The 11361-nt window shown below is 46.7% G+C and overlaps 1 protein-coding gene across 8 annotated transcripts in view; it reads left to right on the top strand.

The window, feature by feature from the left end:
• Positions 1-6978, top strand: part of FCHSD2 (FCH and double SH3 domains 2) — a 273812-nt gene extending 266834 nt beyond the window's left edge. For 6 of the 8 annotated variants that reach the window (XM_032360435.1, XM_032360434.1, XM_032360438.1 and 3 more), the window contains 6 exons: positions 569-652; positions 773-950; positions 1249-1469; positions 2444-2573; positions 2714-2796; positions 5015-6978. In XM_032360435.1, the coding sequence (XP_032216326.1) occupies positions 569-652; positions 773-950; positions 1249-1469; positions 2444-2573; positions 2714-2796; positions 5015-5098 (780 nt within the window). In that variant the 3' untranslated portion in view covers positions 5099-6978. Of the gene's footprint in view, positions 1-568; positions 653-772; positions 968-1248; positions 1470-2443; positions 2574-2713; positions 2797-5014 lie in introns of those variants that run through there. The other 2 variants (XM_032360440.1, XM_032360441.1) reach the window with 2 other exon arrangements.
• The last annotated feature ends 4383 nt before the right edge of the window (positions 6979-11361 follow it).

Below are 11361 nucleotides of genomic sequence, written 5' to 3' on the forward strand. Positions count from 1 at the left end.
CATGGTTTATCAGACAGTGATTCCAGATCAGGTCTCGGCACTGCTCAAGCTGTCATCCGGTCCATGTACATAGCTGTTTGCATTTTCACAGTCTGCACCTCCACGCAGCGCTCTGTGCACTTCTGATGCCGTGCTTGCTGCCCTGCCTGTGCTTCCCAAATCCTCATGGTTCTCAGCTTATTCATCCCACACTGACCCTCCCATCCTCCCCAGAATGGCAGGATTGTCATTTTGAAGAAATGGAGGCATCAAGAAGTTGAATAACCTAACCACTAGATACGTAAGCTGGAGCCGGAGCCCCGGTCCCCTGCTTCCAGCAGAGTGCTGTGTTCACGGCACCTGATGGCCTCTTGAGGATTCCGTTTCTCCAGTTTTTTGTGGCTTTATTTTGTTTTTTTAAAGCAAAACTTCACCTCATTGTGATAGTTTTACAACCCTTAAATTTTTATGTTCAGTATGTTTTTCAAAATCATTTCAGTATTTTGATCCCCAGTTTTTGTTATGACCAGCACACATCTGCTCTTTATCTAACCTTTTTAATTTTGTCCATGACCATCCTACATTGCAGGCTTCTCAACCAGATGAGTTGACCATTGAGGAACATGAGGTGTTAGAAGTGATTGAAGATGGAGATATGGAAGACTGGGTAAAGGTATATTCCTTTGCTCATATCGCCCCTTCTCATGACATTTTTAGGAGTTTGTTTTGGTTCCTGTTTTGCCCTGTCCAGATTGTGTGTGCAAACCTATTTTGTCACATGTCTTTTACTCAGGCTCGAAATAAAGTTGGCCAAGTGGGTTATGTGCCAGAAAAGTACCTACAGTTTCCCACCTCGAACAGTCTACTGAGCATGCTGCAGTCCTTGGCTGCCTTGGACAGTCGGTCACACACATCCAGCAATTCCACGGAGGCCGAGCTCGTTTCAGGCAGCCTCAACGGAGATGCCAGTGGTAAAGACTGAAACAAGGCACTCTTTATTTGGTCACATTTGGCCTAAGCAGTATTGCCCTGGAGTCAGCCTTCAGTGGGTTAAAAAGCAAAACTTTATCCCTGTTCTGTTTTCTGTTATTTGGTCACATTTATCCTCTACAGTAGAACCCTGAAGTTGATCTTCAGTGAGTAAAAAAATGACCACTGTACTGTCACCCTGTATGATGGTCTTTTAGTTGTCATGTGAGCATAGGGGTGGTTGCAGAAGGAACCCGGCTGTCCACGTCCTTATGCATTTTTCTCCCTCTTGCTACCTAGTCTGTTTCGTGAAAGCACTTTATGACTATGAGGGCCAGACAGATGATGAATTATCCTTTCCTGAGGGAGCAATCATCCGAATCTTGAACAAAGAAAACCAGGATGACGATGGCTTCTGGGAAGGGGAATTCAGTGGGCGGATTGGAGTTTTCCCATCGGTGCTAGTGGAGGAACTTTCAGCCTCAGAAAATGGTGACACTCCGCGGATGAGAGAGATTCAGGTACGTGAGAGGAGAGAAAACGGAATTTAAAGGTGTTTAAAGAAAATTGCCCCAGGCGGTGGTTGACCCTTGCGGACTGGGGCTACAGTCTCAGCCCCACCTTCCCACTCCAGCCCTCTGTTGCGGGGTTTCTGAAAACTGAGTTTGGAAAAGCAGAGACTTACCAGCCTGGTTCCTGGGTAATGGCTGTATCAGACCTCCATTTGTCCACTTTCTGTGCTCTGAATCAGTTAACCGAAAGGATAAATTGTAAGTGACATACAAAAGAATGGTTTGGTAGAAAGACAGAAATCAGAGAGAGATGTATTGTCTCTGTAGTTAGTTTAGGGAGTGAAAATACTACTCTTTCCATCGCGGGCAGAGCCTGCCTGCCAGTCCTTTTTAGAGGACGGATGAGCCTGCCGGAGCCCCCTTACACTGATGTGGCTCTGTGCTCAGCTCATCATAGCAAAACTTGACTTCACAGGAAACCCCTAAATCGGGTGGGTCACTGCAGGCCTGGCAGATCCATGACCAGAAGGGACATGTCTCTCCACCTTGTTTGTGTGACATTGTGACCACTTACTTAGTCCAATGTTTACAAAATGTGAGGAAGTCAGAGACAGCCAGTTATTTTATTTTCACAAAAAAATAGAACTTGTCCCCTTTCTTTGTTCTTCACTTGATTTATTGAGTTGACCAAGTTAGTAGATTTTCAGTAGAACTCTAGAGAATGGTTTGACCTGATGACTGTTTACGATAAACTGTAATCAGTAGTGTAATGAGATCTCTGAGGAAAAAGTTAAATGCATCACAAAATCAGGTTTGGGGTTGTTATCCTAAGCTCACGTGCTTCTAATGAGGCCGACAAAAATTGTGTATAGTTCTACCTGAGCTGCAGAGAAAAGTAGTATGTTTGAGATAGTCAGAGAAGCCAGCTGGCCTCTCCTTCCTGAGGTGTGAGCACTTCGTAGATTCTCTTTCCTTTGTGGCAGATCTCTCCTTCCCCCAAGCCGCCGGGCTCCCTGCCTCCACTGCCGCTGTATGACCAGCCTCCCAGCAGCCCTTACCCCAGCCCAGATAAGAGGAGCTCCCAGTACTTCCCACGCTCTCCCTCAGCAAATGGTAAGGGTTCTCCTGGCATGGATCTAAATTCATTTTCATTCAGAAACCCACATGTTCACCTGAAGAGCAGACCCATCCGCATTAGCATTCTTATTGCTCAACACCACAAATAAAATGAGCTGCTTGGTTCCTTCCCTTAGAAAACAGCTTCCTTGCCGAATCGCCGGGATTTTCACAGGCATCAAGGCATACTCCTGAGACCTCATATGGCAAACTGCGACCTGTAAGTCTCTTATCTGGCAGGGTTACAGAATGCACAGTTTTTCTAAGTTGAAAGCTAAAAACTAATGTCCCCCTGTGGCCCCTGTGCTATGCTCATTCCCCCAGGCAAGGGTCAGGTAGGTTGGGGACAGTAAAAAGAGCTTTTAAAAATGAAGGCTATAAGGGGTCCCTGTGGGGGGCTCGGTCGGTTAAGCTTAGACCTTTTCACATTGGCTCAGGTCTGATCTCATGGGTCAAGGGATTGAGCCCCGTGTCCTTGGACTTCTCGCTCAGTAGGGAGTCTGCTTGAGGATTCTGTTCCTCCCCCAACTTGTGAATGCGAGTGCTCTTTTTCTCTCTCTCTCGCCAATAAATAAATCTTTAAAAAAAAAAAAATGAAGGCTATAAAAATCGGCACATCTTGGAAGGTCTAGTCTACACTGGCACTTTTCTCACTGAGCCTTGGTGAGATAGCCATGGAAGTGTATTTAACTACAATTTCTGTGAGCGTCAGAGTGGTCTTACTGTGAAACAAGAACACTTTTTCTTAGTGAGCATTTATTGAGAACCTATTTTCCAGGCTTATATTTGGCCTCTTTTGAGGAACAGAGATGAAATGAGATATACTTCATGCTTTTTGATGTTTAAGAGCTTCTATTCTCAAGGAGAATCTACTCTTACAAATAATCACCTCTACTCACCCTTCACTCGGTGCCATCGACTCCTTCCCCCAACCTCCCTGTGAAATGGCTCCAGGGTCATAACTTTCCCACACGTACCCAGTGCATTTATTTTCCTTGAACTGCTTATCAGCATTTGACACCATTCCTTGAACCACTCACTTCCTTTGGCTTCGTTCATTCAGACATGTATTGAGTGCCTTGTTAAAGACTTTGGCTCTTTATCCTAAGTGTAATAGGAAGCCATTGCAAAGTTGTAAGCAGGACAGTGAAGTGACTGGTTTTGCATTTCTGAAACATTGCTATGGCAACTAAGTGAGAGTGAATGGAAGGTGGCAGAACAGACATGTGGAGCCATTAGGAGGCTGGAGCAGTGGTCCAAGCAAGAGAAGATGACAGCATAGACTGCTGGGTATGGGTGGGAGTGGGGAGAAGTGGGCCAGTTTGTTCCACAGCCCTTTCCTCATTTGCTTTCTGCTCTCTGGCCCTTTCTTTTTCACTGAACTATATATGTTTCTCTGCTTCAGCCCATCTCTGCTGATGCTCCTTGGGGTTCTTCCATGGGCTGCTTGTCCTGAAGTCATTAAACTCGCTCTCCCTGTGCCAACTCATCTATTCCCACAGCTTTGATAACCATGCATTTACTGACAACTTCCAGACTTACAACTGTCAATCCAGTCTCTTCCCTGAGCTTCGGCCTTGTGGATATCTCAGTGTATACATACCAGAGCCCCAAACTCAGCAACAATGGATTAGTTGTCCTCCCTCCCAGACGTGCTCCTTCTCTCATATTGTCTGTCTTAGTGAGTGGAACCTCCTTTCTACCACTGCTCTGGCATCACTCCTGATAGCTCCCTGGCCCTGCCTCCCATAAATAGTCATCACCAAATCCTGCCACATTTACCTTGGAGACAACTGTCCAGTCTTTTTTTCTCTCCACCCCCACCAATGGCTAGGTCAGGCTAACATTAACTCTCACTTGACAAGAGCCTCCTGAGTTGTCTTCTTACCTATACTCTTGCCCACCAGCCCCCTCTTCTCCAAACTGCTATCCCAGTCATCCTTTCATACCTTTGCTACTGCTGTTTAAAACCCACCAAAGCCTCCTTTTTTGCCCACAGAGTAAAGCTCAAATTTCTTAACATGGCTTTATGAGGCCTCATGACTTCACCCCAGGCCACCTCTCTAGTCTTATCTTGTGCAGCTCTCCTTCCAAGACAGGCTGAAAGATGTTCAGTTCTCCAAGCATTGCTCTCTCTGGGTTCCACTTCCAGGCCTTTGCTTTGGATGAGGCTTTTAGGGCTATGGTGACTCTTAGGCCCAGGAAGCTTTCAGCCGAGGCAAGAACCTGATTTGTGGGTTCCACATTTCAACAGCACAGCAACTCCTTGGTGTGAAAAATAGTGAGAATTACTTTGGAAGCACATGCTTTCATGGTCAGAGCATTTGAGACCCCTGGGGTGGCCAGGACTGTGGATAAACTGACCTGTTGGGATGTGGATGCTTCAGGCACCGAATCAGGAAGCTGACTGACAATCCATGTATTTGTTTCCTGCTCAGGTCCGGGCAGCTCCCCCTCCACCTACACAGAACCACCGAAGGCCAGCAGAGAAGATTGAGGATGTAGAAATCACACTGGTGTGATGATGGGTTTACCCAGCCATTACTGCTACAATCAAGGCCAGGCTTGGCGTTTGGCCATTCTTGTTCTTTAGGCACCTTTGCATGATGATGACTCTTGAACAGAGCAAAAACAAGGAGGAGCATGGGACTGGGTAGCCTGGTGCACTCCTCCCACGTTTTGAATATTTTGTGCCTTTTTTTGTTGTCATTTTCTATGTCATCTCTCCTACCATAGCACAAAGTCTAGTGGGCCCTAGAAGCAGAGGGGGACAGCCCTCAGGCCTATCATTGGTCCATTTTTATATGAGACTGGAGACCAGGCCTCATTCGGGGCACGGTCACAGAGAAACTGATCATGGGCACTCGTACAGTATATTACTGTGGCCACAAGGATGTGGCAAAGATCCTCATCTTTCTTCAAGTGGCTTTTGCTTGTCTGATTGAGTTTAATCAGATCATGTTGGCTACATAAGGAACTAGAAAGAGGGATTTCAGGAGAGGCTGGCTCCTCCCCACAGTTAGTCCCCAGACTGAGAAAGTGAAACCTTATTGGAAAAAAAGTGGACTGCCCTGAGTTTATCGCCAGTTGCATTAATGCACATCTCTTCCACAGCTAACAGATTTAAAACAGTAACAGTGTCCTTTGTATTAATATTTACGCCATTCATTTAGTGTTAGTGGAGCTAATACGGAGGGGCTGCACTCATAGCCGATTCTGATCCATCACATAGACTAATAGAAAGGAGGCTGCGGCTGAAGCAGAAATGGAGCTTCCGGATCTGAAATGAGCTGATTTAATGTTCTTTTTGTATTTGGGTATTTTTTCATCTTAATTTTTGCAGCATATATTCTTCTGATCAATATCTTTTGAGTCTGAACCTCTAGATAAATTGGGGACACATGCTTCCCTTGTTGAGCTTCTCTACTGGGGAGGCCCCTCGTGCTGTTTTATTCCCAAGCCCAAGCCCAGCCAGCCAGCCTGCGGCTGCTCCCGACCAGCAGCCAAACCCCACAGAAAGTACAGCTTCCCAGCTCCCCCTGACTCGACATTTCCTTGGGAGGAAGAACCACCTGTGGCTCATGGAGGAAACCAGCTGCCCATGCAGAAGGACTAAAGGATGGCACACCGCTCACAAGTGCAGACTGACAAGTTCTCCCTATCACCAGGAGAGCCGAGGAAGCGTTCTCCACAGGCTGGCGAGCTCGCAGTGGCAAGTGGCCCGGGGGAGGTCTCTGTGGGCACTCCACCCCCTGTGGAAGATAGGGAGAGCTGAACCCAGCAATGAGGGAGTTTTTGCAGTTGCTTTTTTTTTTCTTAAGAAATCAAATTTGCAGAATTCAGTCTAAAAGTTGTATTATGCTTTGAAAACTCCATCCCTCCTAAGAATCTTTAAAAACTTGAAATGCTTGCCAAATGTCCCCATGGGATTTTTGACCAAAAGTCAGGTTATAGCTGGAGAAATCTTCAGTTAGTCGTTTGATCACTTCAGTGACAGTACCCAGTGACGAGTCTTCTCTGTGATTTGGGGTTTTTATTTTGTTTTTTGCATTTCTTAACCTGTTGATCTATTTGAGGTCTTTTTGTGTTTATCAAACTTATTCTTAAGTTTAAAAAAGAAATGAAAAGGGTGGCTTTTTTAAGATTTTAAAGTTCTCTGTCATGTTAAAAATCTTCAAAGCACTTTAAACAATCCTCCAAGTGCTTAAATCAGGCAGTTCTCGCTACCCAGTCTTGTCTTCTCTCTTTAGCTAGCCAAATTGTCCTTGAATCTGGATTTTCCACATTCTCAGAGAGTCATTTGAAATCTTTTGTTATATTTTAAAATATTTTTTGGAAGAGCTGCTAATTTTATTTAAAAAAAAAAAAAACAAAAGTTGTAAAAATATGCCTCCTTTTTAAACAGAACCCCTCCCTCCAGGACATATAATCCAGCATCACAGTGCACAGGGCCAGGTTCGGAGGGAGTGCCTCTGTGCAGATGTGCTTTCTTTACAGTGGCTGTAAAAAGTTTGTATTTATTATGTATAAAATGTTGAATAATAAAAAAAAAAAGAAATTCAGTTTTCTAAGTTTTCCATATAAAAAAAATTGGGGTAAATAGACCTTTCCAAACAGACAATGCTTTTTATAAAGTCATTCCTAGGCCTTCCTTTTTTAAACCATAAAACAGATACAGAGAAGAGGAAATAAATTCCCAGTCAACGGCCGAGTCCCTCTGGCTGCCCACAGCCACATTTGAGGGCCAGGGCTCAGTCTGTTTAGGGAAGGACCCCACGGTTCTCTTCTTCCCAGAGCTGGGTATGTACAATATGCATTCTTCCAGATATTTTCTGTGCATAAAACTTATACACATACACATTGCCTTCCTATATACATGGGATTATATAATTAGGTTTCCCTCATTCTGTTTGAAGGCTCTCTTCTATTCCATGGTTTGGATGTATCATAATTTAAGCCTGCTCTAGTGATGGATGTTTAGATTGTCTCCATCCATTTGCCATTAGCAAGTGGAAAACAACATCTTCGTACATCATTCTTTATAAATTGGTTCCAGTAAAAATATTGGGTAAATTCCTAAATATGTAATTTGAGAGTTAGAAAGCTATATGAGCATTTGATTTTGTTAGATTTTGCCAAATTGGCCTCCAAAATAATGGTATCTGTTGACACTCCCACCAGTAGCATGAGAGATGGCAGCATGGACTTTGGAGTCAGAAGGTGGAGTTAAATCCTGACTCCCACTTGATGGCTGTGGGAACCGAGGCTCCATGTCCTGGTGGAAACCTGACGGTAATACTGTGGATCCAGGAAGGATGCATGGAGGCTGTGGCACCAGGTGGTCACCACCAACATTCCTCACTGCCACCTGTCCCCACCTTCCATGACCTTCCCTTCACTGCTTGGGTCCTTGCTCTCTTCCAGCCTCATAGTCACACAGGGCTGTCAAGGGAAGGAATGTTCCACAGAAATATGGGAGGGTGTACATTGAATACCACATTTGAGACTGCTGTTGGCATCAGAGGCTTAGTCTTGACCAGGGGACAGAGTTAAACTAACTGTCCCACCCCAGCACCCCAGCTAAATTTTGGCCTCCTTCAAAAGAATAAACTGTCAAACAGTGAAGCCAAATTCACAGCACATTGCCTGGATCCCTTTCCTCTCTGACCTTTGACCGTCTCCCGACCCACAAGCCAGCCAGAGAGGCAAGTAGGAGGATGTCATCTGGCTTTACCCCTGCCACCACTTGATGGGGACAACCTTCCCTTCTGGGTTTCTGCATCCCCAGCTTTGAACGGAGTCGAATGAGATGATTTCCAAGGGCTTATCCAGCTCTTCTGTTAAGCTAGATCAGCTCAGTTCCTAGACACAGTGAAAACACCACACAGAAAGATCACAGACTAACACACGGACTTCTCAGGATGAAATTCAAGCCATTGGACTCTCCGGCCTCCACCACCACCCCCCCCTGCTCCACCCCGGAGAAAGCAAACCATCCTCTGGATTATCACATCCCAGGCAATTGTGTTCACTCCCTGCCCAAGACCAGCCACAGCTGTCGGTTAGGGGGCTACTGCCTAACTTGAGTGGCTTCCCAACAAAATCTAGCTGTTCTGAATCTTTGCATTTATTTTGTTCATTCCAAAGAAGCTTTTCACAACAAAAACACAATGAAGTTACAGAAATCTTAGTTTAGAAAAAGAGAATTGTAATTTGTCTTGAAATCCTACAACTTGACGCAAGCAGTGTTAAGTTTCCTCCTAGACTGTTCTGTCACTGTTGATCTGCCAAGAACCCTGTGAATGCCAAAGAGCATCTTGTTCCTGGACCATTTTCCCCTGGTCCCACTGGCCAAAAAAACAAGTACTTCTGCCATGTCTGTTTCTGAGAGCTCCGGTCTGGGAATGTTTTCCTGGAGTGTTCTCCTGAAACAACAGAAATGAAACCACAACTAGGGTTCACACGCTTTCCGCACTGCTTGCTAAACACCTAAGCGGCTTTCTTGTTCTCACCACCCTCTTGCTCCTGTGAGGGGTGAGAGAGGAGCCTGGTCAGAAGTCCTGTATTCAAGCCCCTGGCCACCCTGATCAGCCAAGGCCTGGCTCACCCCTTCGTCTTTCTGGGCCTTGCTTGTCTCATCTGTAAAGTGGGAATAAGAAGACAATACAAATGTCCTAAAATCCAGAAGGATTAACTGAAATAATGTGCAGAGAAGATGGAAATATGTTTGAGCAGTAGATGTGTGTTCAGAGGAAGAAAACAACCCGTACACAGATGTAGTATGCTGACTCTCCACAGGTGGGTCCAAACCTGGTGCCACCAGGATTCTTCCAGAGAACTTCTTGAAGGCCGTGACCACCTCTATTCAATCCCTACTGGATATCAAATTCAAACTGCCCAGGTCTTGTTCTGGGCACTAGAGACCTAAATGACTCAGATCTCATCCCCATCACCAAGGGTCTCACATCTGGTGGGGAAGACTCAGGAATAGCAGACTCCAGCTAAGGTGTGTCTTCCAGCGACATGACCAAGGGGCAGGAGGAGCCCAGAATGAGGGCTTCTGGTTGTTTCTCCCTGTCAAGTCTTAGGCTCACTCAAGCCTGATTAGCCGGGGCAGACAGAGAAGGCAGTACTCCTGCCTGCAGACCAGCCCCAGAGAAGAGCTCTGTCACCTCTGGTGAGGCCCAGAGCTCTGGGACGGCAAGTATCACGGGTGAGGAAAATCCTCCTCCCCGACCCCGGAAGACACTGACTTGCCCAAGGTCTCTTGGTAGAAGACCACTGGGAGCAGAGCCTGGGACAGCCCCTCTCTCAAAACCTGAGGGCAGTTTTCAGAAAAGAGGGAGTCCTGGGTTTTTATCCCACCTCTGCTGTGTGACCCTGCACAGGACCCTGGCCCTCTCTGGGCCTCAGCCCATGTGCACAGCAAGGGAAAGGCCATTTCAGTTTTGTCATTAGAGACCCAACTCAGGCAGGCAGCCCAAGTACCTGAGGACTGAAAACCTGGAAGGAATGCAGACCTATAAGGCAGAGGATACTGAAGGCCTACAGAGGCTTTTAGCCCCAGGACTCTCCTCACCCTCTCTACCAACTTCAAAGGCTAGGTGGAGGGGCAGCCTTCCCAGCTGCCTCTCCTCTGAGCTCCCCCTGCTCATTCCTTGCCAGCCCCTCCTCCTCCACAGCCACCCCTTCCCTGGAATGCCTTGGCCTTTCACTGGCCCTTCCAGACTTGCTCCTCCAGGAAGCATTCCTTCCAAGCAAGCTGAGCTGTGCATGTGCTCCCTGAGGAGAAGCAACTGTGCCCCAAGGGTGTGCTGTCAGATTGGCCCATGAAGAAGGGAACACTTACAGGAAGCAGAGGGGCTGGGGCCCCCAGAGCTGAGTCCATCATTTCAGAACACCTTTTTCTAGATTACCTAAGCAGCCTTCACAGCTGTCTTCACCTCCGTGAGGTCCCTGCCCCAAGTGGTGTAGACGGTAACAGCCTCCTGGGATTCAAATTCAGCTCACTCTTGTGGCCCTGCATGCCCCACACTTCAAGGGACCCTGACCCTCCATAATCAGGCCTAGGTGACCAGAGCCCAGAATGGAAAAAAAAGAGGACACAGGGAGGGCTTTAGGGTTAGACACAAGGCTAGAATCCCCCCGTAATGGTGGTGGCAGGACACACACAGCTTGGGTACAGAGGGTGGGGGAGGGTGCCCTGCACAACAGGGATCCCAGATTCTCAAAATGTTATTTTGTTGTTTAAAAAAAAAAAAGTCATGATCTAGCTGCGCCAGCTGTGTGATCTCACAATACTTCATCTGAGTGTCAATTTTATCACCTATGAAAGAAAGAAACTACCTCCCAAGGAGCTTGAGAGAAACAAGTAAGACACTGCCTGAAAAGTAGAGCACTGTGCCTGACATATAAGCATGCAGTACTGGTGGCTATTGGAAGGACTGGCTTTTCCAGCCATGAATCCCAAGAGACTGGAGAATGGCTCAGCAGACACTAAGCAGCTGGTGACTCCTGGTGGCCAGTGGGAGCCAGGACAAGGGGGTGGGCCTCAGGGGCTGAGGCTGAAAAATACTGGACTCCTAGCATCTTCAGCTGTTAGACTTGCTGAGTTAGCCATTTAATAGACATTTCCCAAGGCTCTCTCTGGCCCAGCCTAATCCCAGGAATTACTCTGTTCCCATCCTGGCCTCTTCTAAGAGCTCCCTGACTGAAAATGGAGGGAAGGAGACACAAAGAGGAACATAAGGAGAGAGGAGGCCCCTAGCCAGCCTGGTAAGTGAAG

This window comes from Mustela erminea, chromosome 9 (genome assembly GCF_009829155.1).
Source record: "Mustela erminea isolate mMusErm1 chromosome 9, mMusErm1.Pri, whole genome shotgun sequence".
Classification (NCBI taxonomy): Eukaryota; Metazoa; Chordata; class Mammalia; order Carnivora; family Mustelidae; genus Mustela; species Mustela erminea.